Below are 27,790 nucleotides of genomic sequence, written 5' to 3'. Positions count from 1 at the left end.
CAAGCTACTGTACTGGTGGTGGAGGCAAGGCATATTTTGAGGGAGGGGGTCATTACCTTCCTGTTACTTCAGCCATAAGTGAAGGATAAACACACATTCAAAAATCTCTGCTTATAATCCCCCTTTGAACTTTGTATTTTCAGCCTCTTTCAGCCTCTAAGGGTTAAAGTTAAAGGATGGAATTAAAATACTATCAAAGTAACATTTTTGTTTTAAAATAATTTCTTTAATGTGTTAGTGCATATTTTTAGGCCTAATATTCTAGTATGGACCTGTAAATCCAAGTTTCTCCCTATGCCATCCTCCCCATATATAATTTGTAAACTTTGATTCTATCAATCCCTCTCTCACTACACTGTTGTCCTTCACAACTTGAATTTCAACTTCCTGATGTACAGGAGTCAGCACTGAATGCTGTTTCTCAGGTGAGGCTACACCATAATTTTCAGAGGCATGACAGAAATTTTTCATGGTTTGTATCCACGTTTTCTTCTAGTGATGCCAGATTTCAATGAATCAGTATTTAGTGAAATATCTCCCATGTTCACTGCTGCATGATGTATGTAAACAGTATTTTATTCCATTTTGTCTTATGGGCTCATAAGTCTTCAGAAATATTATTTACACAGTCTTATATCTAGCAACTTATTCCTAATTAAGATCTGGTTCCACCATATATCCATTGTTCCTTTAAAAGTGCTCCTTCTTTGTGCTTTAAACTTGTTCTCACCATTTTTTATTTTGGCTACAGAACCTTTTCTTCTAAAATGATAAACCTCGTTAATCTTCAAAGATCCTTTGAGAACCAGTCACTGAGCACCTCCTGGATGAATAATTTGAATATGAATTTTATCTGGGATTTGTAAACCATCCTTTATCTGCCCAGATAGGGATCCAAGTAGAAGCTATATGATCATTTGCATGACAGAGAGAGAGGAAAAAGACAGCTTTGATGGATACAGGTATCAAAATTATTTTGTGCCTTGTTTTTTTGAGGACTGATTTTGTCCTTTAGAATCTGGGTTCTACAGAGATCACACCCTGCTCAAAAGACTTAATATCTGCCCACTCAAGACTACTTTTATAAATAATTATAATTTGCTATAAATGAAAATCTAAGAAGCTCCTGACTACAGTTTGTGGTTACTTATATTAATCATATCTACTGTTATTCACTAATTGCTCAGCCTTACGTATGAACACTAACCTTTGTTTTATGTAAAACACAATTGAAGTAAATCTGCCTACAGCTACTTCTCTCATACAATAGTAATTAAAATCTCATTTCAGAGACTAAGCTTCATGAAACTGTGACAGACCACTTGGCATAGTATTTGGCTTTGTGGCAGGAATCAAGTCCATACCTACAGAAGCACTTGTGTAAAACTTAAGCAATGAAAGCACTTGAATTCAGTTCTGCTCCCATTAGTAAGTGGATTCCAAAAAAAAAAAAAAATTTATAAAGACTGTAAGAAATGTATTGAAATGGTTAAACTATTACTTCAAATCCAATTCTAAAGGAGCTGTTGAGTAATAATGATTATCCGGGGTCCTTGGAAAATGTCTCTTAGAAGAGTGTTCCAAGCAAAACATGGTTTACAGCGATTTAGAAAATATGAAAGGCTGGATTTTGTAGATTGCTTGGTGCACATCTTGTTTCTCTCAAATAAATTAGAAAAAAAACTACAGTGTTGTTGTAGTCCTTTGGTTTTATTTTCTGGGATTAAAAAGAATGTATAGACATAAATGTTTTTACAGGGTCTTCTTGAAGATATCCTTGAAAATAACTTATCAAATGGCTTTATTCATGTCTCTTGATTATCAGTATTCATCAATATCACTGTCAGCCTTGATTAACTGGTTAAAAATTTCAAAGCAGAATAAGGAACTTTCATGAACATTTCCCCCAAATCCCTGAGAATCGTAATCATCACAGATGTATTTTATCCCTTCATCATAAATCTCTGGAAAGTAGTCGTGTTCGCTCATTGTTAACAGGGCAAGGAGCAGTGTCATAGAGGGTTAATCCATGTAAATTGGCTTCCACTCGTAAAGAAATTTTCTGTAACAGAAAAGAAAATTATACATAGGCGTTTGTTCCTTAAAGACATCTTCAACGTCTTCAACTTTCCATCTTCAAAATGTTCTGAAGAATATTTTTGGGATTGGAGATGTAAATCTATTCCAATGAGTAAAAAGACTGAACAGATGTTGTACTGCCAAAGGTATCATCTGTAGTACCAACAGAGTTAGGAAAACCAAGCTTTTCTACTCAGAAGCTCTTCATTTTTCTTTGGTTTTTAAAAGGAATTGGTGAAACGAAATGTTGAGGTTGGCCTACATAAACGTAGGCAGAGTTGATGAAATTGACCTGTTTTACAATCTGATTTTCAAGGATGAACCCTTTACTAACAACACACTGTTTTCCCAAACACAGAAATGACTTACCTGAGCATCTCTTCTTATGGCATCGCTGCTTATGAAGTTAATTTTCAAAAATGTTGGAGACTTGACTATAGCATCTTCTTTTATTCCACCTGAGGGAAGTTTACATAAATATAATGTTGTGTTTTCTTACCTGAAAATCACGGATATAAGTCAGGAAAAAACCAAAGAAGGAGAAAGACATAGACCATTCTGCTGCAGTGGTAATCATGTGAAGCACGTAACCCTTGAGTGACAATGGAAAAAAAGAATAATTTTTTGAAATTTCACTTGAGTGATCTAGAATTTCTCTCAAATAAAAGAACCATAAAATCTGCAAACCAATCTGTCTTCTGAAATTCAAAGGACATGAGATAAACACTAAGGACATATTAATATACTATGGCCTTTTGTCAAAAACTATATACATGTGAGTTTATTAATTGTAACCAACATGCCATACTAAAGATATTAATAAAAAGTGTGTGTACAGAATATACTGATAACAAAGAACCCTCTGCACTATTTTCACAATATTTCTGTAAATATAAAACTGTCTAAAATAACATTTGTTTAAAAACTTAATTCTATTTATCTTTTATAAATAATTCCATATCCAAACTTTCTGGAGAAAAAAACAAAAAACAAAACAAAACAATCCTAATTTATTGAACATATCTCAATGTGGTTTTGATTTGAATTTCCCTGATGGCTAATGATGATGAACATATCTCAAGAATTGAAGAAAGGCATTAGGAAAGTCTTCCTAAATGATCTAGCTGTCGTAACTTCATCTAGAGGGAATAAAATTTCCATCTGAAGAACTAAGAACAGGAGAACCTCTACTCTCTACTTGGGAAGTCACCGCTTTTCCCACAGCCATAAGATTCATTAAATGTCACTAAAAATGTTTCAGTAAAAAATACTCATAATAAATTTAGTGTTATTTTTACACTAAAAATAAAGCATTAAATAATATATAGATTATAACTGAGGGAAACTAGCAAATTATTTCACTCTTTTATTCTTACAAACATGTCCTATCCAGGGCTAATTCTTTAAAAATAATTCAAAATGAAATGCCACTGAGAGGTTTGTGAAAACAGATGAACTTAATTTTGTCATCTAGTTAGTATATGTCCCTCCTCTTTTTTCCCTCAGGGTCAAAGATGTTATCTCCATTCAGATATGCATTATACTGGAACCTAAATAAAGAGTACGTAATAAACTTCTAGATGGTAATTCAGGAAACAAGTATTCCAATAATAAAAGAGCTCAGTTGGGTATGTTGTACACTACATCCATATTTGGAGGAGTCAATTTCTGAGAAAACTCTTCGCCATCACAATTCTCCTTGTGTCTTGAAAATGTTCATTGTTGAATTGAGACAGAAAATACTGTCTCAATTACTGTCTCAACTGTTTGTGTAGTGCTACACAAACTCTATCAGACACAGAAAATAATCCTAATTTAACAAAATGATTACTCTAGAAAAGTAGTATTTTTAGTGATGACATGAAAAATACATCAAAATCAACCAAAATAGTCATCTTTAATATAAAAGTATGTTTTATAGATTCCAAGATCTTACCCTGTCCTCAGGGTTCCAATGGAGTTTCTGTACAATATCTGTGCCAAAATTCCCACTGTACAAAAGTGATGAGCAAGTCAGCACTATACAAAAAGTAAGTCAAGGAGAATCTCAGAGAAAACCTGTACGTTTAAATTAGATTCAAAATAAAAATCACTTTAAAGTTCCACAAGGATTATTCATTCATTTCCAAGGTCCAAACCCATTTTCTTAAAGACTCGATATTATATAGTAGTAGTGAAGATTAAAATGTACCCAGAGGATTACTATGAAATGGTTTGCATAGTCAATCCCTCTTTGCTCAGTAAATCAGCAGTACTAGCCTAAGATTCTGCTAAATAATTGTTCTCGGGAGGGCATTAACTCATCCTTCACATCTCTGAAGTGAGTATGATCGGGCTGAATTTTATCTTTGTTCCCAGCTCAATTACTGAGATCCTATGTCAAATTTGAATCTCGTCCTTTAATTTAGGATTAGTAACCCAAGAATCTCCCCCCCACAAAATGCCTGCTCACAATATGCCAACAGTGTTCACTTATATTCTGTTATTTAATTCCTTTCCAAGTACAGCTACGTTTTACAGCAAAGGATACTGCTAAATGCACTTACTCCACACCAGATAACCACCAGTAGTCTGATCCAGAAGACTTGTTTGCCATGAATTTTGGGCTGCATTTGGTAGGAAAGGATGGTCTGAACGAACATGTATAACGAGCCCATGCCAAAGGTGAGCACAGCTCCACATACGTGTACAATAAAAAAGGCTGTTTTCTGAGAGGTAGAAAGAAGAAATAAATAAGAGAAGCTCAAAACATATGGCCAACACAATATTTAAAAGCACAGGTTAGTGATCTCAAAAAAACAGTCGCTGAATGGAAAAACACTATGAATTCCAGAGATTACTTCCTGAAGCAATTCTCTCCCAGAGTACTCCACAAAAGCCAGAAGATTCCAGTTAAATCAGTAGTCACGACTGAAAACATGGCAAGGATTATTCATTTACTCATGAATATGTTTATTTGGGTACCTCTTCTATGTCAAGCACTGTTCTAAGTACTCAGATACATTAGTGGACAAAACAGACAAAAATCTGGCCCTCAGAATTTACATTCAAGTGAAGAAGCAAAAACAGTAAGTGGCAAACTTTAGAAATAAGCGAAGTCCATCGTTTGTTAGATGGTAATAAGGGTTATAAAAAAAGGATAGTGCATGGCAAAGGAAGATCAGGATGGTTGGGAAGCTGCAGGGAGGGTTTCAACTTAAATCTAATTTAAATCTGCGTGCAATTTAAAGGCTCAGAAAATTAAAGCATTCTCTCTTGGTACTCATTGATTGGTTTTGGATAAATTATACATGAGATTACCGTAAATTCCAATATTTTCCTCCTTTTTATCAGTATCCATTTACATTTTACTTTTTACTACATGTACCCTCTGCTTAAAAGTGACAACGGTAGCTCTCCAAAAATTCTACAAATGTTTTTGGTTGAACTGCTCTAGTTTTCGAAGCTGATGCAGCCTGTATTTCGCTTGGTTGAGAAGGCACTGCAGAGCACCTGGCAGAGTGTAGGATGGGGTAACAAGAGGGGAAAGGTTAGGACTTGGGTCCCTTCTTTCACAACTGACTGCTAATTCACAAACATAGCACCCAGTTTTCTTAGTTGAAGCTATAGTAAGTAAAAGGTAATCATGTTTTTGCCAAAGCCATTGGTTTTCTTTTGGAGAAGAAGGGCTATTTTGATTTGGTTTATGGTGTTCTAACTGGCAATAAGTTATGAGTGCTGGAAAGAGAAAAGAATGCATTGCTATTACCACTTTGGGTAACAATAAAAAAAAAAAACTTCAGTACCCATAAAACATAATACAAAATGGTACTATCTTCTTCTGAGAATTTATCTATACATATGATTAAAGGCTAGAAAAATATAGGCAAAAACAAAATTAACAATTTTAGGGCCACAAGCAGGAATATGGATAAATTTTCCCCCTAAAAATATTCTCATATAGGGCACCTGGATGGTTCAGTAAGTTAAGCCTCTGCCTTCTGCTCAGGTCATAATCTCAGGGTCCTAGGATCAAGCCCCACATCGGGCTCTCTGCTCAGCAGGGAGACTGCTTCCCCCTCTCTCTTTGCCTGCCTCTCTGCTTACTTGAGATCTCTCTCTCTATGTCAAATAAATAAATAAAATCTTTAAAAAAAATTATCATATAAATTGATGAAGCTAAATACTGATATAGCCTGATTGATGCCCACTGTGATCAGTACATAGTTCCAACAACAAAATCCTGTGAATTAAAAAGTAAAAACAGGGGTGCCTGGGTGGCTCAGTGGGTTAAGCCTCTGTCTTCAGCTCAGGTCATGATCTCAGGGTCCTGGGATCGAGCCCCACATCAGGCTCTCTGCTCAGCAGGGAGCCTGCTTCCTCCTCTCTCTCTGCCTACCTCTCAGCCTACTTGTGATCTCTGTCAAATAAATAAATAAAATCTTTTAAAATTAAAAAAAAAAAGTAAAAGCAAAGAATGGAGGGCACTTATTACCGTATTTTTATGATTAAAAATAAAGGCATTTAAAACTGGTTTTAACTGGCAGTACTTCTGCTTGGACATTCAGTTTTGTTACTTTAGAGACCAGGGAAACAGCAAAAGATCTTGAAATAGGCCAGAGAGTACTCCAGTGGAATGTTAAAGCCTCTGGCACTGGTTCTACATGAATGTCAGTTTTACTCGGCTCTGAAAACTTCCTTAATGATAGAAGTTATGTGTAGAGACAGAAGTTAATTTGTAGAAAACTGATAGAAATGCAAATAACCCATAACTATACAAATGCAATTGTGTCTTTTTGAATGTTATTAATTATCACTGTGAATAATGACCAGTTTTACATCATAAATTTGTTTTAGCATTCCTTATTTGACTACAAACCTGTGGTACCTTGACTTCTCTTTTCAGCTGATTTGTACTACCTACTATTTCCCTCATTAATTACTAAGTTAAATAACATGTACAAAAGTCATTATTTTATTCTCTTTAAAAATATATCTTTTCACAAAGCAAAGACAAAAACTTATCCTTTGACAAAGACAAGAAAAATTACAGCGATATGTGTGGTCAGGAGCAAATGTCTGATAAAGAACTTAAAAAGTATACAATGAATGGTCTGTAATCTTTACCTATAAGCAGTTAATGAAACTTAGGAACTAATCTTCTGCTTTCTTAGCCTTATCCTCTCTCTGAAATCTCCCTGAAGATAAAATTTATAGGAAGAAAGAATGGCATGTGACAACAGAGGCACACATTATGGAGTTTTGTTGCCATAAGCCACGCAATACCAAGGATGGCTGGTAACTACTGGAAACTAGAGAAGAGGCATGTGTCCCCAAAAGGGAACTATCCCTTCTAACACCTTAGTTTCAGACTTCTGGCCTCCTGAACTTTAAAGAATAAATTTCTGTTACTATAAGTCACTCAATTTATGGTATTTTGTTATGGCAGCCCTACGAAATTAATACAGATTTCTGCTTACTTATTCTTTCCAACTTTCCTCAAAGATAAATGTCCTTCGAAGGGAAAAATACCTCTAAGTAGGCACTGAGGATGCTTATCATGTGTTTGTGTTTACTGAATATTATTGTTGTTTTCAAAGAAATTAAATCTGCATTTTTTAAGTCAGAGTTTTCCAAATCACATGAGGTCTCTTTAAGCACCGACAACCACAGCAGTAGCAAAAGAATTTTTATTCATCCTGCTTAGTCCCTTTAGCCTCTTTAATAAGTCACTAAACAATGAGAACATCTTTGTTTGAAGTACTACGTTAGGTGATGAATATACAGCGATGAACACAACCATTGTGCTTATAATTAATGGAGAAACACATCAACTAAAAAATTTTTAAAACCACGGATAAAAAAATTAGACTATAGTAAGTGCTGTGAAGAATTTGTTTCCAGAGGCTAAGAGAACACAAAGAATACAAATAAAGTAAACTCTACATGGGAACAAGTCTAGTCAGAGAGAAGATCTCTCTGAGGAAGAGGTCTGCACGGAAAACCTGAAGACACCTAGATCTATTTAGGGATGGGGTAGTGAAATGTCCAACAAAAGAAACGTGAAATGGAGTGAAATAAACTTGTCTTATTTAAGGAATAAAGAAAGTCCAGTGTTATGTACAAGGGAGGATATTAAGAAGGGGAATGACGAAGAACGAGGCTGGAGAAGTAGATCATGCAAGACCTTTGAATGAATTAAGAAGCTTGGCGGTTCATCAAATTCCTTTTTCTCTCTTGATTACATCTCTTTTCATGGAAGCTTGGAGCTGTACAACTTTAAACAGGGTACAGGGAAACAGAGTGAGATGTACATATAATTACAAAAGATTACACTGGCTGCAATATTAAGATGAAAAGGAGGTAAGAGTGAAGGCAGAGGAAGCATTTAGACGGCTATGGTACTAGACCAGGGTATGAAAGATAATGAAATCTGAACTGGTTGAAGAGATGGTAGGGAGAGCAAGCAGAGATGGAAATGCAGAGAAGCAGATGTTTTCAAGAAATGTTTAAGGGGTAAAACCAACAAGTCCCTACTTTAAAACAGTGCTAGAGTCTCTTCCAAGTCAAACTCTGCAACACAGAAGTGGGGAGAGACAGGGGCAATGTGCTCACCACTTAAGCACTAAAAGTTTATACAAGGAAGGATATTGTGGTATTGTTACAGAATCTGCTTATAAATAGGGCCCAGCAATGAAGCCATCAGTGAAGGATGTGAAGAAATTCAACAGGTGCAAAGCTACATGAAAAGGGATGTGATCAAGAGAGAAAAAAGGAATTTGATTCAAAATTAAAAAGCCCAGGGACCCCTGTGGTGAAGTTGAATTAGAATTAAAGCTAAAAGGAACATAGCAATAAAAGTATATAAACCATTTTTATATGTAAATGAGAAAAAGGCAGAAAGGCAGAGTGCACAGGCCACAACTAGGAACTCCCATTGGAATTTACTGGATTGCATAAACAAGTATTAATTATTAACACAGGTAGCATCTTATGTGTGGAGGTCACTTCGGGATCCATTCTTACCACACAGGGATGAGAGATACTGTTAAATTGCTAAAGGGACAACTGGAACAAAGAATCACTATCCATTTACTAAAATTTCTCCAAAACATATTTTTAACACTGAGCTTCAGAAAGTGATTAGTGAAGACAGAATCCTATTTGTGGCAAAGACCGCTAGCTAGCTAGCCACCAAAAGTCCTGTGTCCCTTCCACAGTATGGAGTTGTCTCAGGAACTGATGCTCAGCATGACTTCACTTCCCAGTCCCTCTTGTTGTGTCTAGCAAATGTTAGTAGGATGATGTGAGTCGCTGTCAGGTCAAGGTTGTTAAGAAGCAGGTGTGATTTCTGCATATTCTCTTTGACTGTTCCAGTTGGCTGGATGCAGAAGACAGTAAGGACTTAGGGAATGCGAGAGCTCAAAGATGTCTGTGCCTTAAATCACTGTGGGAGGAAAGCTATCTATCAGGCAAAAATACCTGCAGTGGATGCATGAATATGCCTCTATATGTGTATTTGTATGAGGGTGTATAAATAGTTATTAGATGTCTAAATTGAAACTCTGAAGACTGCAGAGCCATTAAGCAAAAAACACCCATATGCCCAGGACATAGCTGGTATTACCAAAGACTCATCGGAAAGAAGGTCAGTTGAAAGGAATGTGAAGAGTTTGCAAATTTTGTGAAAGTTAACCTGCTATTTCAAGAATTCCCTGAGAAAAAGGTGAAAAGCTCCATATACTTCCTTTACTTCCTCATATGAGGGGCTGAGCACCTCTAGAAATAGAGGTGATCAATGGGAACATCTAAACAAGAATATAAAATAGGTAAATGAGTGTAGTTTGTTAGCATATTTTTTTTCCCCAAAGAGCTTTACTTTTAAGTAATCTCTACACCGAACATGGGACTCGAACTCACAACCCCGAGATCAAGAGTTGCACGCTCTACCAGATGAGCCAACCAGGTGCCCCTAGCCATATATATTTTTTCAAAGTTCAAATCTATAATTGTGTCACTTACAATTTATATCAATTCTCTCTGGTCTTGGAGTAATCTCCAACTAAGTAGTAATGAAGAGTCTAATAGAGCCCTGTGAATGATTAAAAGGTCAGAATAATTTATAGGTTTTCAGGAGTTTACTGAGAATGAATTTTTCTAATTGTGAAAGTAGTGAACCCTAAGAAGGTCAAATGATCTAAAGGCAGGGGATTCTACTTTGTTAAGGCAAAGAAACAATAACAGTGTGTAACTGAATGTTTCAGGTTTCCTTTTGAACATGTATTAATTTATGTACCTCAGGAAAATACTTATGCTGGGCTAAAATACAAACCTGGAAGTTTGCCACAACAGAAAGTCCAAAACAACTCAGTAATCCAAGTACAAGGCCAGCCTTGTTTAATTTGATGATACGACTCTCTTCAGGATTCAGGGCATGAACTTGCTTGTAACGAACATAAATGGTTGCAATGCCTGGGAAGAGATAACCCAAAAGACAGCAAAGTAATAAGTAACCAGGGAATAAAGTTGCCAACAAAGAGTTAACAAAGGTCACCTAACATAAATCTTCCTTTCAAAGTTAATTTGAGAGAAAAGAAAAACCAAAAAACAGAAATAGCTGTTGATTTTAAAGAACCTTTAGGGTTGCATTATGGAACTAGTAATATCTCTGTGTGACTGAAGGGCACTCTCATGGGCCTCACATTTACAAATATTTAGGACAAAATTTAAGAGATAAGTTTGATGTTTTCTGAAAATCTCTAATGATAAGTGTTATATAAAACAAAATTTTCTAGATGATTAGCATTAACATTTATAGTAATTATTGCTAAAATATGGATAAAACGGGTACTGGCAAAAAAAACAAAACAAAACAAAAATCAACCAACCAAGAAAAAAAAAGAAAAAAAGAAACAACAAAAGGTGATTTGCCTCACTCCCATTTCATTTTATTTCAAATTATTATAACTTGGTTCAATCAGATGTAGCAGTCAATTACACAGAACAAAAACACCAATTTTACGATAGTTGTTATCAGCAAAGGGTCAAATCAAGTCAAATTTCCCATTGCAAAAGTATTGCCAAATAATTTGAAAGTATAGAAAATGAAACAGAGATATGCTTTTGTTGACATGTTTTTGAAAACTTTAGTCATAAGATCAACTTCTACGCACTGAATCATTTATTTCCTTGACTTCAATTTTTGAACCAAGGAGATAGTAAATACCATATGGAAAAGTGCAAATATTTAAAATAATCACAATTGATGAAAAAAATATTTTAGTTAATCATTCATACAAGTTTGATTCAAAAAATAAATAATGAACAGGAATGTAAATTACAGTAGAATTCCAGTCGTTTGTCGTTAGAACATCGTTCAAAAATCAAAACGCAGTTCTACCACTACTCTTAAACTTATAAATTGTTTATCCTAAATGAATTTAGTTGGTCTTAGTTGTAGTCAGTGTGTTTATAAGCTTTCTGTCCTCTACTGGTCACTTAAGAAATCCACTTAAGGTCTCAAAAACTATTTGGTCATACTTTACAACTTCTATTTGGATGAGTAGTCAAATAGCCTTATAGATATTTTTTAAGGTTTATTTCTATAATTTAGTATTTTTAGAAACTGCCTTTCTTTGAAAAGGAACATATCTGGGATCAATAATTTAGTGATAACATTCTCTCAGGTATAATCAGAAAGTAAAACAAGTAACAGAAGTGTTTAAAGAAGGAAAGGGCAATTTTGCTATTAATTTTGATTTTTAAAACAATTTCCATTACTTACACAAAACTGCAGCAATATTTAACATTGCCCCAAACAAGCATTTTTCTGGAGCTACTGTACCAGTATCACTGAAAGAAAAAAAAGAAGGTATGTGGATTTCTCACACTAAATATACATGTGTATTTTTTTCTAAGGAGTAAGAAATAATGGATTACTTCAAATCCTGTATCTTTTTACACATTCCTAAATTCAACTCATATAATTTTATTAGAACATGACAGTTTGAACTCACAGTATTTATCTAGTTCACTTTTCTTTTTTTAAAAGATTTTATTTATTTGACAGAGAGCACAAGCAGGGGGAATGGCAGAGGGAGAAGGAGAAGCATGTTCCCTGCTGAGCAGGAAGCCTGATGTGGGTCTCCATTCCAGGACCCTGAGATCATGACCTGAGCCAAAGGCAGACGCTTAGCCAACTGAGCCACCCAGTAGCCCTAATTCACTTCTTTCTCCTACCACTTGAAATTACTTTTTTTTTTTAAAGATTTTATTTATTTATTTGGCAGAAAGAGAGAGAGAGATCACGAGTAGGCAGAACGGCAGGCAGAGAGAGTGGGGGTAGCAGGCTCTCCACTGTGCAGGGAGCCAGATTCGGGGCTTGATCTCAAGACCCTGCAATCATGACCTGAGCCAAAGGCAGCCAGTTAACTGACTGAACCACCAAGGCACCCCAAGATTACTTCTTTTTCAGATAACAGAAATCAACAGAACTTAATTAAAAACAAACAAACCTGGGCACCCGGTGGTTCAGGCAGTTAGGCAGCTGCCTTTGGCTCAGGTCATGATTGTAGGGTCCAGGGATTGAGGCCCATATCAGGCTCCATGCTCAGTAGGGAGCCTGCTTCTCTCTCCCTCTGCCCCACTTGCCTGCTCATTCTCTCTCTCTCAAATAAATTAATAAAAATCTTTTAAAAAAAATAACAAAAAATACCTACCCTGGGTACATTAGGGCTGTGTTACTGATTTCCATCAATTGGTCAGGTGTGTTCCTCTGTCTCACCTGGATGTTCTCGAAACACTACAGATCCTTTTACAACTCTGCTTTTGTCATCTGTTGTTGACCCTGTCTATAACTCAATTAATACCTAATCATGTCCTGTTAATTTCAAAAACATTTACCAAGCACCTATTATGTGCCCGACAGTATTTTAGGAACAGGAGTACAGTGGTTAGTAAAAGAGACAAAGCCCTTCCCATCTTGTAGCTTCCACATGAGACCACTTTTTCCCTGCCCTCCAGAGCCTTGGCCAACTCCTCCAGCAGAATGAGAAATCACAGAGCACCTGTCCAGACTTCTGTTAAAATTGCTGATCACAATGTATTACAATGTATCAGCTTACATGCTTGTGCTTCAGGGCAAACACAGATCCAGATCAACACCTACCATTTACTGTGCAAATTTGGGTATGCTCTCTTATCTTTCTATGACTGTTCCTTGTCTGCAAAATGGGGCTATTAATTTCCTCCAGCCTCATCTGCAACATGAGGAAATGAAAGTGACAATACATGTGAAAATCTAGCACAGCAGCAGACACAGGAGAGACACCCATTAAATGTTCCTTTCCCTTCCCTCAAACTACAGTAAAGATGAAAAAGACAAAGTCTTTGGCCACAAACTGAAGTACTAAAGGAAAGAGATAATAAGGATCTCAGCTAACCCAATCTAATTGGAATCAAAAAGAGAGGGAAAGTCACATCTGGTAAGGAATCAATAGTGTTTGGTGAAATTTGGGTTAGTTTAGGGAAAGTGAAGTAACACATATAAGGATTGCTCCTTCCAACTCTAAGATGTATCTTTAGAAACAAAAGATTCTGTTACTTTGATCATCTTCAGGTAGTGAGAATTATGGTTTAGCTGCTTGTTTCTTCTACCTTCCAATTTTTAAAAAATAATGTATATACATTCCTATAATCAAAAAATTTCTGATTTCCTAAAATTTTAATAGTTGTATTTCAAGAGATGCTACAGTTTAGAAACACCCTGTAAGGAAACAAAAGCATGCATTTCCAAGATGGCTGGCTAAGTGTGCTCCTGCCTCAGCTCTGGAACAGTCTGATACAAACTGGACTACAAGTAAAATCAGCCATGTCCATCACCTCATCATACAGCACTCCAACCCAGTGATCATCAAACTATTTTGATCACACACCATCAAAAAGAAAAAAAAATTAAAAAGTCTGATTGTGTAACTTCAAAATATATGTATTTATTAGTTAAGCTCAAATAACAAGATTTTAAAATATACATAGATATTCTAATTTGTTCTCTTCCCCCAGTACTCATCTCCTGCATTCTACGCAGGCATCCACTACCTGAACAAACTAAGAGAACACCTGAAACATACTTGCTGTGAAATTGTCTTTAGTGTAGAAATTTACATTTGGTTATGTCTTTTGGGACTGTTAACAATTAAACCTTTTAGATGGGGTCCGTGAACTGAGAGGAACTTTGCAGAGCATCTAGACTAACTTAATCATTCTTCAGATGAAGGAAATGAGCCCGAGAAGTAAAATTAAGTACTGAGTTTAAATGTATTAGAACATCGGAGAAAGGTCCCAGGGTAATAATACTTAGGTCAGTAGCAGAAAAATAAAAGGGTAGAACAGGGACAGAAAAGGAAGTGTCTAGGGTACTGTCAGAAAATCACATGCAGTACCATCAGAGAACTGAAACTCTGAAAAAGAACCCAAAGGCCTCTTAAATGATTAAAAGCCTTTTAAAGTGAAAGCAGACAAGTTCTTAAAGGGGAAATAAAAATGCTGAAAGGCACTCAGAAATTACTGATGTATGTTCTCTAAAAAGTTACTAAAGAATGAATTGTCTCCTTAAGCTACATGTTTCTGTAGCAGCGTGCTATGATCAGTAGTGATTATTCAACAAATTATTCCTAGAATCGGAACCTTCAATTCTAAAATATCTTTGGTTTTTGTACATCTTCCCAAAGTGTACTCAATTTGTTGCTATCTTTTGCTCCATACCATACCACTGTGGAAACAAACGTAGATAGTAAGATTCTGATCTCTTCTTGATACTTTTTTTTAAAAGATTTTATTTATTTATTTGACAGAGATCACAAGTAGGCAGAGAGGCAGGCAGAGAGAGGGGAAAGCAGGATGCCTGCTGAGCAGAGAGCCCCATGCGGGGCTTGATCCCAGGACCCTGAGATCATGACCCGAGCCGAAGGTGAGGCCCAACCCACTGAACCACCCAGGCGCCCCTCTTCTTGATACGTTTAAAAAGATAAATTTAGGGACCCCTGGGTGGCTCAGTTGGTTAAGCAGCTGCCTTCGGCTCAGGTCATGATCCCAGCGTCCTGGGATCGATTCCCACATCAGGCTCCTTGCTCGGCAGGGAGCCTGCTTCTCCCTCTGCCTCTGCCTGCCATTCTGTCTGCCTGTGCTCGCTCTCTCCCCCTCTCTCTCTGACAAATAAATAAAATCTTAAAAAAAAATTTAAAAAAAAGATAAATTTAGCCTTCTGGTTCTTCACCCTTTAAAAATTCACTATTTTCTACATTGGAGAGGTCATTTTTTTCAGAATATAAACAAATAAATAAATGAAACAACTATAACAACAAAACAAACTATGGAAGGAAACCAATCAAACCATTAATTACCTCTGGACAGGCAGGAGCAGGAGAGGGGCTGAAACAGACTTTCACTTTTTACTTTTATAATCAGTCTAGTATTATTTAAAATTTGTTAGGATAAGTATATATTGTCTTTATAACTGGGAAAAGAGAGCTACAAACATAGCACAAGCAACTGAGTACCCATACTTATATCATTATTAGTCTTGAAATTTCAAAAATATTACTGATAAATTTTGATACTTAATGTGTCAGAAAGACCTAGACAATATGTCATAAAGATTAAAAGCAGGGTCTCTAGAGTTAAACTGCCCAAACCGCATTTTGGTTCCACCTCTTACTGAGTCATGAATCCTTGAATAAATAACTTATTTCCTTCTATCTTAAATGGGGGTAACAATTTTTACTTCATAGGGTAGTTACATTGTAAGGATTCAATTATTTATCATCTGAAGAATGCTTAAAACATAACCCTGTACATAGCAAGTAGATCAATAAATAGTTGTCATTACCATTATCTTTTAATACTACTACTGTTGTTTGCAGCATTTTTGAATTTTAAAGGGAGAGTAATTCTACTTCTATCTTCTGAGACAACCTCAAATATTTATTTGGGAGACAAGACACTTAAAGTGTCTTAATTCACTAATTCACTAAGTGAATCATATCCCTGTCTCCACCTTTCTCTATCACATGGAAAGAACCAAATACAACTTCCTTTTTAGACTCTTTGTGTTATTATAATGTCGAACATAAAACCTGAATTTTAAAATGTTAACATGGAATGTTGGCTTCACTATTAAAATGTGAATGATATATAAACAATCTCCTATAAAAAAATACATTTCACTGACCTGATATAAGGCAGAGCAGGGTCAACATGGTGAAGTGTTATGGCTGTAATGTATGAAAATATGAAAGCAGCAGCTGTCCAAATTACTAAGGCAGAAGGGAGGAAACTGAGACCTTGTTGAAACCACCACATCTCAAACAGGTCTTCTGAGGTAGAAAAAGCAAATTAGAGAAAATTATTCACAAGTATTTTATCTCTTCTACTTTAGCCATCCACTCCCACTATCTTATACTTATCACCATGAGCTTTCCACTTCTGATATCATCCCCCACACCATCTACTAACACCTGCTTGCTTTCAGTTTCTCTGTAAATGGAACCAAACTTCACCCACTTGCCATATCCAGAAACATTCTTCCTCCCTCGGGTTTCCACACATAATCAAGTAGTAAGCACTGTTTATTCAACCTTCTAAGTTTCCTTCAAATCTACCCTTTCTTTCCATCTTCACTGCCACTACTCTACCGAAAATACCATCATTTCTTGGCCCAATTATTATTATAATCTCTCAAATGGTTCTTCTGTAGTATGGACCATGATCAATCTAGACTCCACCCTAAAGCCAGAGTGATCATTCTAAAATTCTGAAATATCAATCTACCTGTTCTCCTATAAAGAATATTTCAGGGCCTCCCTGTGCCCTTATAAATTGTCTTTCCTCCTTAACTCAATCTACAGGGTCTTTGCATTGTCTGATCTCTACTTAACTTTTGGTAATTCATCTCTGGCTACTTCTTTGTTCCCAATTCCTTGCTCTAGCTTTCATCATCATTACAAATGCAAACACAGTGTCTACTCTGTGTCAGCACATTACTAATCACCTTAAATAAATGATCTCATTTACTTCTCACAACAGAATTACAGAGGTAAAGAACATTGTCCAAGGTCACAGGGCTGGGACTCAGAATTTGAACTAAAGCATTTCTGTTCCAGCACCAATCACTGTGCTATATGGCTATAGGAAACTTCTTTCCGATGTTCAAATCTGTTATGCTCTCTTGTACACTCGCAGACCTTCATGTACACTGTTCTGACTGGGTAACAGACCACCATGCTATCACCCTTCAGCCTCACTACCACCTGCTAACTCCTACATATTTTCTTTTTTTTCTAATTTATTTTATTTTATTTGTCAGAGAGAGAGAGAGAAAGAGACAGCACAAGCAGAGGGAGCAGCAGATAGAGAGAAGCAGACTCCCTGCTGAGCAGGGAGCCTGATGTGGGACCATGACTCCAGCCGAAGGCAGATGCCCAACTGACTGAGCCATCCAGACATCCCTACTCCTATATATTTTCAAGTACTAACTCTTACAGCTTCAGCTGAATGTCCCTGCTTTGTTTCCAAGAACACCCTTGACTTCCCCGACCAAGACATTCATCTCACTTAACTATTGCTTGTTTGCTTGGTTTTATCTTCCTCACTAAACCTTAACTTCTGACAGAGCAGGAACCAACCATTTTGTTCACCATTATATTTCCAGCTCCTGCATGAGGGGGAAAAGAAAAAGAGTACCTAAATACACACATATCACACATCACCACTTTCTCTCTTAAATTCCAGACTGAGGATGTTGTTTCCGAATTCACTAATGATTACTTGATACTAACATATCTGAAGGTACTTAATTTTTAAAAATAAATACAGAAATACCCTCAAGTTATAAGAAATTATTGCTATGCATATGAAAATATCATGTTTAGAGGAGTATCTTCTCATAGTTTGATGGACAGAAATTAAATATTTCCCATGAACTTTGTAAGAATAACTTTTTTTTTTTAAGAGCTTATTTATTTATTTGACAGAGATCACAAGTAGGCAGAGAGGCAGGCAGAGAGAGAAGAGGAAGCAGGCTCCCTGCTGAGCAGAGAACCTGATGTGGGGCTGGATCCTAGGACCCTGGGATCATGCATGACCTGAGCCAAAGGCAGAGGCTTAACCCACAAAGCCACCCAGGCGCCCCTGTAAGAACAACTCTTACCTGCATAATCCTCCAATGTGCTCAGCTTCTTCCAAATAATGAAATCTCAGCCACTTTTGACTTGTACTCATCATTTACTCTGATCATCTGACTTGTTGCTAAATATATACATTTAAGTCTTGCTAAGTTAAGTTTCTTTTCCTTTTTCCCTAAAGTCACCATTATAGACTCGATATGAGTAATTTCCTCCTTGAATTATCAAAATCTCCTCCTTTCTGGTTTTTTTTTCCTTTTTAGTCTTTAACATTCTAACAATTTTCTTCATCAGTCTAGTTAAACGTGATAATTCCTTGCCACATTCCTATAGTGTTTTCCCCAGCATAAGTTTCTGGGATAATAATTCTCAATTTCTACAAATTTTAAATTATTTCTAAAATCTTTATTTCTTCTCCTTTATTCTCTTTGAAAGAGAATGGGTCCCCTTCAAAGAGGGTGGGTCTATATCTATTTTTGCCAGACAGTCTGGCGCATTACCAACCTGGGCCAACTTTTTTCCAGGTTTTTTAGACCATGTAGATAAGTAAATTTGAACCTTGAATCTGAGTGTTGGCAAACCCTGTAGTTTCAAGTTGTCAAGAAGTAGCTTTACTCACCCACCTGGACCTGGGTGAAAATGAACAAATTTCTTTGTGATCCCCCTTGCCAGGAAGGAGATATTTTTCCTAGCCTACCTTTCACTGAGTAGTTTTTTGAGAATCCTGGCTGAATCTGGGGAAAGGTGGTTCTCCAAGGCCATGGGTTGTACAATTTCAAGTAGAAATATTTACATTTTAACTTTTATGAACAAAATCATCCCCTGAAACACATTTATACAAACTATCATGTGAATGGTGCCTCTTGGAATTGTATACCTGAAAGGTCAAAGGGCTTTGAATTCTCTCTACCTTGGGTGGGGAGCAAGAGGAGCCTATTACTAGTCCTTAACTGTGCTTTATTTCTGCTATCAGCCAAACCAAAAGACACACTGCTAGTTTACTACTCTGGTTTCTATTCTCTCTTTGACCTTTTAGCCCTGGGGATTTCCCTTTCTGTTCTACAGGCCTACAGTGTATTTAAAAGGCTAATATAATTTATTCAGCATTTAGGTGTTCTGGCAAAAGGGATTTCCAAAAGATTGTGTCCATCCCTTTGCTAGAAGCATAACCCCCCTTTCTTTAACCATTTTTGTATGCACATGTCCTTATTCTTTAAAATCAAGCTCAAATATGACCTTCCACAGCAAACCTCCCTAATCTCTCTGCATCCAGAAATAAGCACTCCTTCTTCTAAGAATACTCGATTTGCACATCTCTTGTGGCTATTGTCTTCTACACTATGACAAATAAGTAAAGGGTCTTAAGTGGATAAAATCCTGGAGGAGAGACTCCACTTCCCTAACCATAGCAGAGGGCCTTCCCCATGTTAATCACAAAATATTTTCTGAATGAACAAACAGCCAAAACCAAATTGATTCTTAAACCCCAAAAAGATTCATGACTTTTCTATTTCAGTCAAGAGTATTGTCATTTTTCCAGGTTATCCAGATTCTGAGATCTCACGAGTAACCCAAGGTTCCAAGACAGTATCCTCTTGCTACATGTGGCTATTTAAATTAAAATGTCAGGGGTGCCTGGGTGGCTCAGTGGGTTAAGCCTCTTCCTTTGGCTTGGGTCATGAACCCAGGGTCCTGGGATCAAGCCCCGCATCAGGCTCTCTGCTCAGCAGGGAGCCTGCTTCCTCCTCTCTCTGCCTGTCTCTCCACCTACTTGTTATCTCTGTCAAATAGATAAAATCTTTTTTAAAAAAATTAAAATTTCAATGGACTAAAATAAAACTTAAAAATTCAGTCTTTCAGTCATACTAGGCACATGTCAAGTGCTCAAAAGCCCCATGTGTCTAGTGGCTACCCCAAAGGATAGTGAACATAGAGCACATTTCCATTATCATGGGAAAGTTCTACTGGACAATGCTGAGTAGCTCTTACAGGGACTGCACTGACAAAGCACAAGTAAAGAAACACACTACTGATACATAATAAGTGGTAGCTTTTAGTACTAACTGTTAAATGGTCTAAAATAATACCCGCTTCACAGAGGTTCATGCAAGAACTAAATGAGTTAATATATGTAAAACATTGTCACAGATGATCAATAAATGGCTGTTTCTCTTTTAGACTGTAAAAGATAAATTACCTGTTTTACAAGCTCATAAGATACTGGTCTTCAAATCTGCACAAACCTGCACCTTTGTAAATCCTGAAATCTACATACAAAGAAAATAAGAAAATGTTTCAAACCACATTCTTTTAAACATGTACAATTTCAATTCAATGCGCCAATATTTGTCCATGGGTAGGACACTATGTTATAGAATTATTAATAAGTTATTTTTCTTTAAAGAGTCAATACATGTGTTTAATTTTTATATTTTAAATTTAGTTTGGTGAACATACAAGGTTATATTAGTTTCAGGTGTGTAAACAGTGATTCAAAACTTCCATACAGTACCTGGTGCTGATCGGGTTAAGTGTACTAGTGTGTTTTATAATGATATTGTACCATCAGAAATTAAATAATATTTCAAATCTAGGATATCAATTTTCCTATCCTTTCTCACATTAGACACCTTTCACTGACATCAAAAAGATAAAATAAAAGGAAAAACACTGAATTTCCTCCTATGGAAGGAAAGACAAAAATGAGGAAAGGATAGTTTATTATTAAGCAAAATAAAACATTAACTAGTCCGTGTGATGCAAAGGGAAGAATACAGTTGTGAGATGGGCTTTATCCAAGTGCAAATCCTAGCTTTATCAAGTCCCAGCTGTATGATTTTTGGAAAGTTACTAAGCTTCTCTTAGTTACAGTATTCTGATTTGTAAAGTAGCTATCTCAAAGGGTTGTTCCTTCGAATAGAACAGAGAAAGCATACCATATAACAATGATAGCTGATTTGTCAATTCTAGCCACAAGGATGGGAACAACACTTAATTCTTTACTAGAGTGAATCATGGGTTTCATATCTCCTCAGGCTTTGAGGGTTCTTGGTTAAACTAACAGTTTAGAAGACAAGCAAGGCTTGAAATGATTTACCAGTCTCCTAAGGACAACTGAAAAACGTAAGCGCCCTGACTTAGTGAGGAAGACTACTTTTGCCCATGCATTTTCACAGTGGAAAGCTAGAAGTGTGGCTGGTTAACTGCCAAGCAAGCAAAGTTAAAATTTTAACGGTTAATGATTTAAGATGCCTTTGAAAATATGAAAGAATAACCTCCATCTAGAAGTAAGAGTGCTTAATGAATGATCCCAGCTCTCTCACCTACCTTCTCTGCTTTCTTTGAAGATCCATGAATCAGAACTGCAGTCACAATTCTTAAATTTCTCAAATATTTGAAAGCCACTGGTAATAAGATTAATTCCTTTTACTGTCTCCTCTAAGCGGTGACTGCTAAGAAACAATAAGAAAGTAAATTCTGGATATTCCAAGTAAAGAGAGATAGTCTTAAGCTCTTTTTTAAAAGTCCACAAAACCACCAGGCCCAAAGCAAAGCGTAAGAGAAAACAGTTATTTTTCTAAACTCTAAGCTGGCCTCTGACAAATGTGATATTCTCGTAACTGTTAAATCCCAAAGAGTCTAGAAAATTAAGTAACTTTTTTTAAATAAGTTTGATCAAAAATTACAAGGGGAGAAAAGGGGGTGGGAAGAGAATCCGATGATGCCACAATAATTACAAAACTGCATTTGGGTACTGATTTATAAATTAAAATTTGGGAGAACTGGAAAAAGTATTTCCCCGGTGTGTTTACTGGTTTTCAAATGTATCCTAATGTAAAGAACGAACAGTGTGAGGCTACAAGGGACCAGCCATCTACCTTTCTGTATTGGGCCCACACACCCCTCACGTGCGCCCAGTAGACCAGAATTCCGCGTGGTAGACGAGCTTCAGATAAACACAAGGTCACACCACAGATCTCAATTTCAAACCTACCCCCCCCCCCCCGCCACCAAGGAATCTGAGCCTAGGAGTGAAAACTGGAACGGTACCCAACCGCAGTTTTTGTGGGACTGGGATGAGGGTTCTCCTTAGCCGCTTAAAAGAAAACCAAGGCATTATTTACACGGCTGCCTTCTTCCAGTGGCGCAAAGCCCGGGGACTCTGATCTCGGCCGGGTTGTGCCTGCGGCCAGGAAAAGATGCGGGAGGCGGAGCCTGACTCGGCCCGCGCGGGGGTAGGAGGGGAGAGGAACCCGGAGACACCGAGGATGGAGAGGCAAAGGTGAAGCAAGGGCACCTGAGCCCAGCCCGCCCCCGCCCCTGTCCCTCAGGTCCCCAGGAGCCCGCCTGCGCTCCGGGCACCAGCGGGTCCCTCTCCCGCGTTTCGCAGTGTGGTCCCGGGAGGCAGAGCCAGCCCGCAAGCGACTCGCGAGCGGGCCACTGGGGTGAAGCTCCGGGCGGCTTCCACTTGCCAAACCCGCCCGATCCCATTCTCTGACCCACACCCCTACGGGGGCTGGGGCCCGCCTTCATGCCCTTTTTGGCCTACCTTGTGTGGATGACCCCGCCAGGGACAGCCGCAGCGTTCGAAGCCGGCAGGCGGGACCGAGACAGGGCGGGACCCTAGGGCGCGCTCCCGAGCAGCCGGGCCAGGCCTGGGGCGCGCTTACCGCCCCGAGGAGCGCGCCCGCGCCGCCGCTCGTTCCGACCCTGTATCCCTTTACGGCAACGCGAAAGTGTCGCGAACGGGCTGCCGCCGATCGGAGTCACTCAGTCGTCTGGAGGCGGAGGGCTTATTTCTAGCGGTGTGCTCTCGGGGGTCGGGGTAAGGCTGCGGGGCTCGGCCTTGGGAAGATGGCCGGTGTGACGGACGTGTTGGGGGGCATGACTCTCGAGAGGCGTGGAGAGAGCGCTGCATGCTCTGGGGTGGGGCATTGGAATATAGGTGTGTATGGACTCGGCGAGGCGAACGCAGCGCTTCCTCGCGCCGGCTGGCCTCGCGCGCGGGGTTGTGGGGAGGGCGAGGGGCGCTTGCCCCTCTGGCCCCAGGTGGAGAGACTGAGGTGACGAAGTGCTAGCGCGAGAGTCCGGGGACTGCTGAGTGTAGGAGTTGGGAGTCGTGGCGCGGAGAACCTCGGCCGGCCCGGGCAGGGCGGGCGGGGACGCTGCTCGCGTGGAACCGACCGTGCCATGTCGGGTCCACACCCTCCTGCTCAGGTGCTTCCAGGTCCCCAAACAGTGTTGCATTCGGTGACGGGGTGGCCTGCCTTTTGGAATGCGGTGCTCGTGTGGCTGGGCCACGCTTCTTGTTCAGCAACTTTTCTAGAAATACTAGCGTATATTTACTTATAAATAGCTGGGGTTTGTTTCAGCAGTATTCTTGGAAGGAGAAAGGACAGGAGGGTTGCTAGTGTTTGCAGGTGTTCCCAGGAACACTGGATGGATGGGGTCTTTACAATTAGCTGTGTTTAACTTGTCTTCTCCAATTTGGTGCTTGGCGTTATATCACTTAGCTGTTTTGGATCATTGGTATCGAATATATAGTTTTGTTTGAGGTCTTTTAGTTTATTAATGAATCCATATTATGATAGGCAAATTCATAGTTATCTTTCAGCAAATATTAATGTCTTATCTTGTATGTGGGCAGAGAATAAAGATTCAGTTTCTGCACTCGAACTAGTAGGATAGAATTGTGTTCATTGTGTGTATTTAATTGACTAACACCACAAGTTAGACTGTGGTAAGGATATTTAGCTTTACTACTTTGGAACATTGGCAGTCACATAAAGTTCCAGCGATTGAAGTCCTAAAAGCATTTATTTTGCTGCTTATCTGTTCTGTGGTGAAAAAAACTATTCAGAGTCCCTTGTACAACTTGTCTGCGCAATGCTTCCATTAGAGAAATAAGTGTGACAAATCTGCCTCTTGTATTAACCTGTTCCACTAGAGGCGTATTTATTTCTTGTCCAATTAAAAGACTGTTCTGAATATTTACAACTATGATTTCATAAATTTATTCTCCTTCCTTTCCCACACCCAATCTCTTCAAATTTACATTATAAACACTTAAATGTTTGATATCTGTAACTCTAAACTTTGCCATAAGCCAAATTACATTTTATTGCATAGTCAGTTTGTTTTCTAGGCAGCAGTAGAGTTGTTCTTTAAGTTGGCTAAAAGTGCAGGTGATGTTCTTTTGAGGGTCATGCTGTGCTGTCTTTTTTAGGGGAATACGAAAATAATCTATAAAATACCAGGCTTTTGCTTTTCTTCTTCTTTTTTTTTCTGGGGGAAGTTATTTCCTTTTTTTTTTTTTTTTTTTAAGGAATGCAAGATTTCTCTTCAAAACAGTAGATCTAAATTGTATTACACAGTACTGTTTTTGCTTCCGAGACTGCTGAAAAGGCTTTTGTTTTTGCTAACTTGTTCTATGTACCACTTGTTAAATAATGCTGAATGTAATCCTGTGATCCTATTAGTTTTCCTTTCTTAAAAAAACATTTTGTAATTTGTTCTGCCTTCCAAATAGTGTTGGCCATTAGTAATTTTCTTTATTAGTGCCATAAAGGTTGGAAAGAACTGTGTAATCACCAATTCCCGTGAAAGGACTGTAAACACACTGCTGAATCGGTGGAGTTTAAAACTTGGCACCCTTAGACGTGGGGGATGGGAATTCTGGAATTTCATACTACAGGTTGGATATTGTGTAAGTTTACCTTATGCTCTGCTGAGCAGTTGGAGATGCCTTTTTTAGTGGGATACTTGTCAGATGTTCCCCACAGCTAAACACAGGAATAATGTAGGCAGCATGCCATTTTCCTCAGCTGCTATAAGCACAGATGTTCTATGTCATAGATTTAGCTTCACAATTTGTGTGTAATTTTAGTAAGGTATTCACTAAATAGCTCTGATTATATTTTTGTACCTTTGTTGGGCTTTTCACATAAATATTCATGCCTGCACAAAGAAAATTTTTTTGTTATACCATATGTACCCCCCTTCTCTGGACTCCCACAACAGTTTGTTCACAGCACACTATAACTTAGCTGTTTATAAGACTCTCCTCCCCACCCCCTTTAAGTTTCTTGGGATCGTGGATGGCCATACTTCAGTCTCTTTCTTCAGGGTCTAGAAGAACTAGGTGCTCATTAAATAATAATGAGCCATTTTTGTTCCTTGTTCCACAAATAAGTCCTGATTACCTACTTAATGTTAGGTATGGTATGAGAGTGTGGGAAAAGAATGTTAGACAGGCATGGCCTATGCATTCCTGGAGCTTATAGACCAATGTGGGGAGAAGACCAGAAACAATACAACAAACAGAAAAACCCAATGTATTAATTGCTATAAAATGAGTATTGCAGTATAGCCAGGTTATAACAGAGAAGGGGAATTTGCTGATAATAAGTGGAAAGGTTACAATAGCTATAGACCTGTGAACAGTATTATACTAAAATAAATTCCAGGTGATGGGAAGTTTTTCAGCTAAAATACTCACTTTTACTATTACGATTTCTGAAAACACATCCTCAGTTAATAAGTAGGTTGTGCTACCAAAATTATAGAAATTTTTATAAGCTCATTGATGACTTTTCAAAACATCAAAAGAAAATCTCAGTTCTTTATCATGGTCTATAAAATGCATTGTCTGGCTTTTCAAACTTTATTTATGTCACTCTTCCATCTGATTTGTTGCTGTCCAGCCTTAGTAATCTCAAAGGCACCTGATCAAGACAAGCTCTTTCTTGCTTCAGGGCCTGTTACCTTTACTTGGACTAGGTTCTTTTCATTCTCTGAATCTGATATAAATGTTACTTCTTCATATATTCCTACCACCTTATCTAAAATGTGCACCCCTAACTATTTTCTGGCTCCACACTTTATTTTCCTCATAGCACCCATTACAGTGTGTAATGCTATTTGCTTGTTTACCTGTTTTTAGTTATTTTCCAGCTGGACATGGGAACCAGGAGGATGTCTATCTTGCTTACCGCACTCAATGTTGGCTGAATGCATTTGGAACTTAGAATTCATTTTCTCATAAAAACTTGTGACTGGTGGTTTCTAGGCTAGCCAGCAATAAATTTTAATTCCTTACATTAATTGTTTTAGTTCCTTGTAGTATGGCAACAAAAGGACATTTTCTCTTCACGCTTTTCGGCATAAGCCTGTCTAGGTAAAAAAATCTCAAGTGGCTAGAATAATTTTTATACTATTTGCTCCTCCACTGCATATTCCCATCCCACATCACGTTTCCCTTTTTCTACATAAAGTTCACTCTTCCTATAATAGTCACCTACCCTGTTGCACTCCCTTGAGATATGCTTGCTTTTCCTTTGCTGAAATTCAGAAGCTCCTGTTTTTTCCTGAGATGGTTTGAATTGCAGTAGCCTCTGGGTCTCAGATGTAATCAGATGAAGAAGAGTGGAGATGGACCTATAGCAGTGATAACACCCTCTGTGTCTATGTCTATAGGCATGTATTGAAGGCGATTTAAAATCTGATTTAAAACCCCAAGTGGATATCTGTAGGTTGGGCTACATGTACCTGAATTTATATTTGCAATCTTGTTGCTAGTAGCTTCACAGAAACAATGTTGCCAAATTGAAATAGTTAAAAACTCACTGGCTTTTTTTCATGTATGAAATAAGTAATGGCTGGATCTATTAAGGTTTGTCAAACTGTAGACTTTTCTAAGAGAGAATTAAAAGGTAAAAAAAAAAAAAAATCTAGGTCAGAGGGGGAAAACACTCAGAAGGAAGGTATCAGTTTATCATATAATCCTGCCAAATGCTCAAACTTAAAACCATTAGGATCAGTTGCTTGTAGTTGTTTAGTGCCAAAAGGAAGCCAACACCCTCAATATGTCACTTCATTTTTACAGTAGGATAAGTGAATACTACAATAGTAAAGTACAAATTGAGATGAATAAACTTTTTATTCCCACGTTTAAGTTGAATTCTGTAAAAGCTGATTTATTATAGCTCACCAAATGTGAAGCTGTGTCCTTTAATTTAACTACAGAAAATTTGACTACTACAAAATTAAGTTTTGGGTGGTTATGTCTGTCACTTTCTCTAAAATGATTTTGTAACCAGTTGTTTGACATTAATCAGTTGTTTTGTGATATAGTTGAGTGAGTGGTAGAATTCTTTGAAATAATTTGCTTTGGTTTGAAAATTATTTCAGTATTTTTATCTCACACTTTAGGTAAATCGTGGCACTGGTGATTCTTTTAAGATTTTTGAAAATTTATTTAAGGCAGTTGATAATTAAAAAACTATTTTCTGAACCAATTATTGAGACACATGATCAAGATTTTGGTTGTCACTCTAGATCCTTGGTGACACTGAAATTTTAGAACTTGATGTATATGGGAAAAGAGAGAAGTAGTCTTAGGCATGTTTGATACCGGGTCCATTGTTGAAATGTCCTACTTCTTGTATCACATTCTGTATTCTCATAGTGGAACATTTCTGGGAATTTCATATTGCGTGCTGGATAGCTTTCTACCAGAATATCAAAGTACACCTCTCTTGGTTTGATGCCACTAC

General features: G+C 37.7%; 2 protein-coding genes across 26 annotated transcripts in view; one reads left to right on the top strand and one right to left on the bottom strand.

Moving 5' to 3' along the window:
* Positions 1-1,691: 1,691 nt before the first annotated feature.
* Positions 1,692-22,926, bottom strand: DRAM2 (DNA damage regulated autophagy modulator 2). Of its 22 annotated transcripts, none has more exons than XM_082687447.1 (11): positions 22,786-22,926; positions 21,564-21,688; positions 20,434-20,503; positions 17,596-17,767; positions 16,286-16,370; positions 11,843-11,910; positions 10,391-10,530; positions 4,610-4,787; positions 4,016-4,098; positions 2,579-2,671; positions 1,692-2,062 (listed from the first exon to the last, which is right to left on the bottom strand). In XM_082687447.1, exons 6-11 carry the CDS (start codon positions 11,865-11,867, stop codon positions 1,955-1,957), a joined length of 627 nt encoding a protein of 208 aa, XP_082543573.1. In that variant the 5' UTR covers positions 11,868-11,910; positions 16,286-16,370; positions 17,596-17,767; positions 20,434-20,503; positions 21,564-21,688; positions 22,786-22,926; the 3' UTR covers positions 1,692-1,954. The 22 variants fall into 22 exon arrangements, 20 of the variants coding, with proteins under 20 accessions (XP_082543573.1, XP_082543585.1, XP_082543572.1 ...); XM_082687459.1 differs by having other exon boundaries at positions 16,286-16,430; positions 17,673-17,767; XM_082687446.1 differs by having other exon boundaries at positions 17,673-17,767.
* Positions 22,927-22,946: 20 nt separating this feature from the next.
* CEPT1 (choline/ethanolamine phosphotransferase 1) overlaps positions 22,947-27,790 on the top strand; it is a 36,423-nt gene continuing 31,579 nt past the window's right edge. For 2 of the 4 annotated variants that reach the window (XM_082687440.1, XM_082687442.1), the window contains exon 1: positions 22,947-23,061. The gene's annotated coding sequence lies outside the window, so the exon portion shown is untranslated. Of the gene's footprint in view, positions 23,182-27,790 lie in introns of all 4 variants that reach the window. The other 2 variants (XM_082687441.1, XM_082687443.1) reach the window with 1 other exon arrangement.

This window comes from Mustela nivalis (assembly GCF_964662115.1).
Source record: "Mustela nivalis genome assembly, chromosome: 10".
In the NCBI taxonomy this organism is placed as follows: domain Eukaryota; kingdom Metazoa; phylum Chordata; class Mammalia; order Carnivora; family Mustelidae; genus Mustela; species Mustela nivalis.
This window is presented reverse-complemented; position numbering and strand designations above follow the sequence as displayed.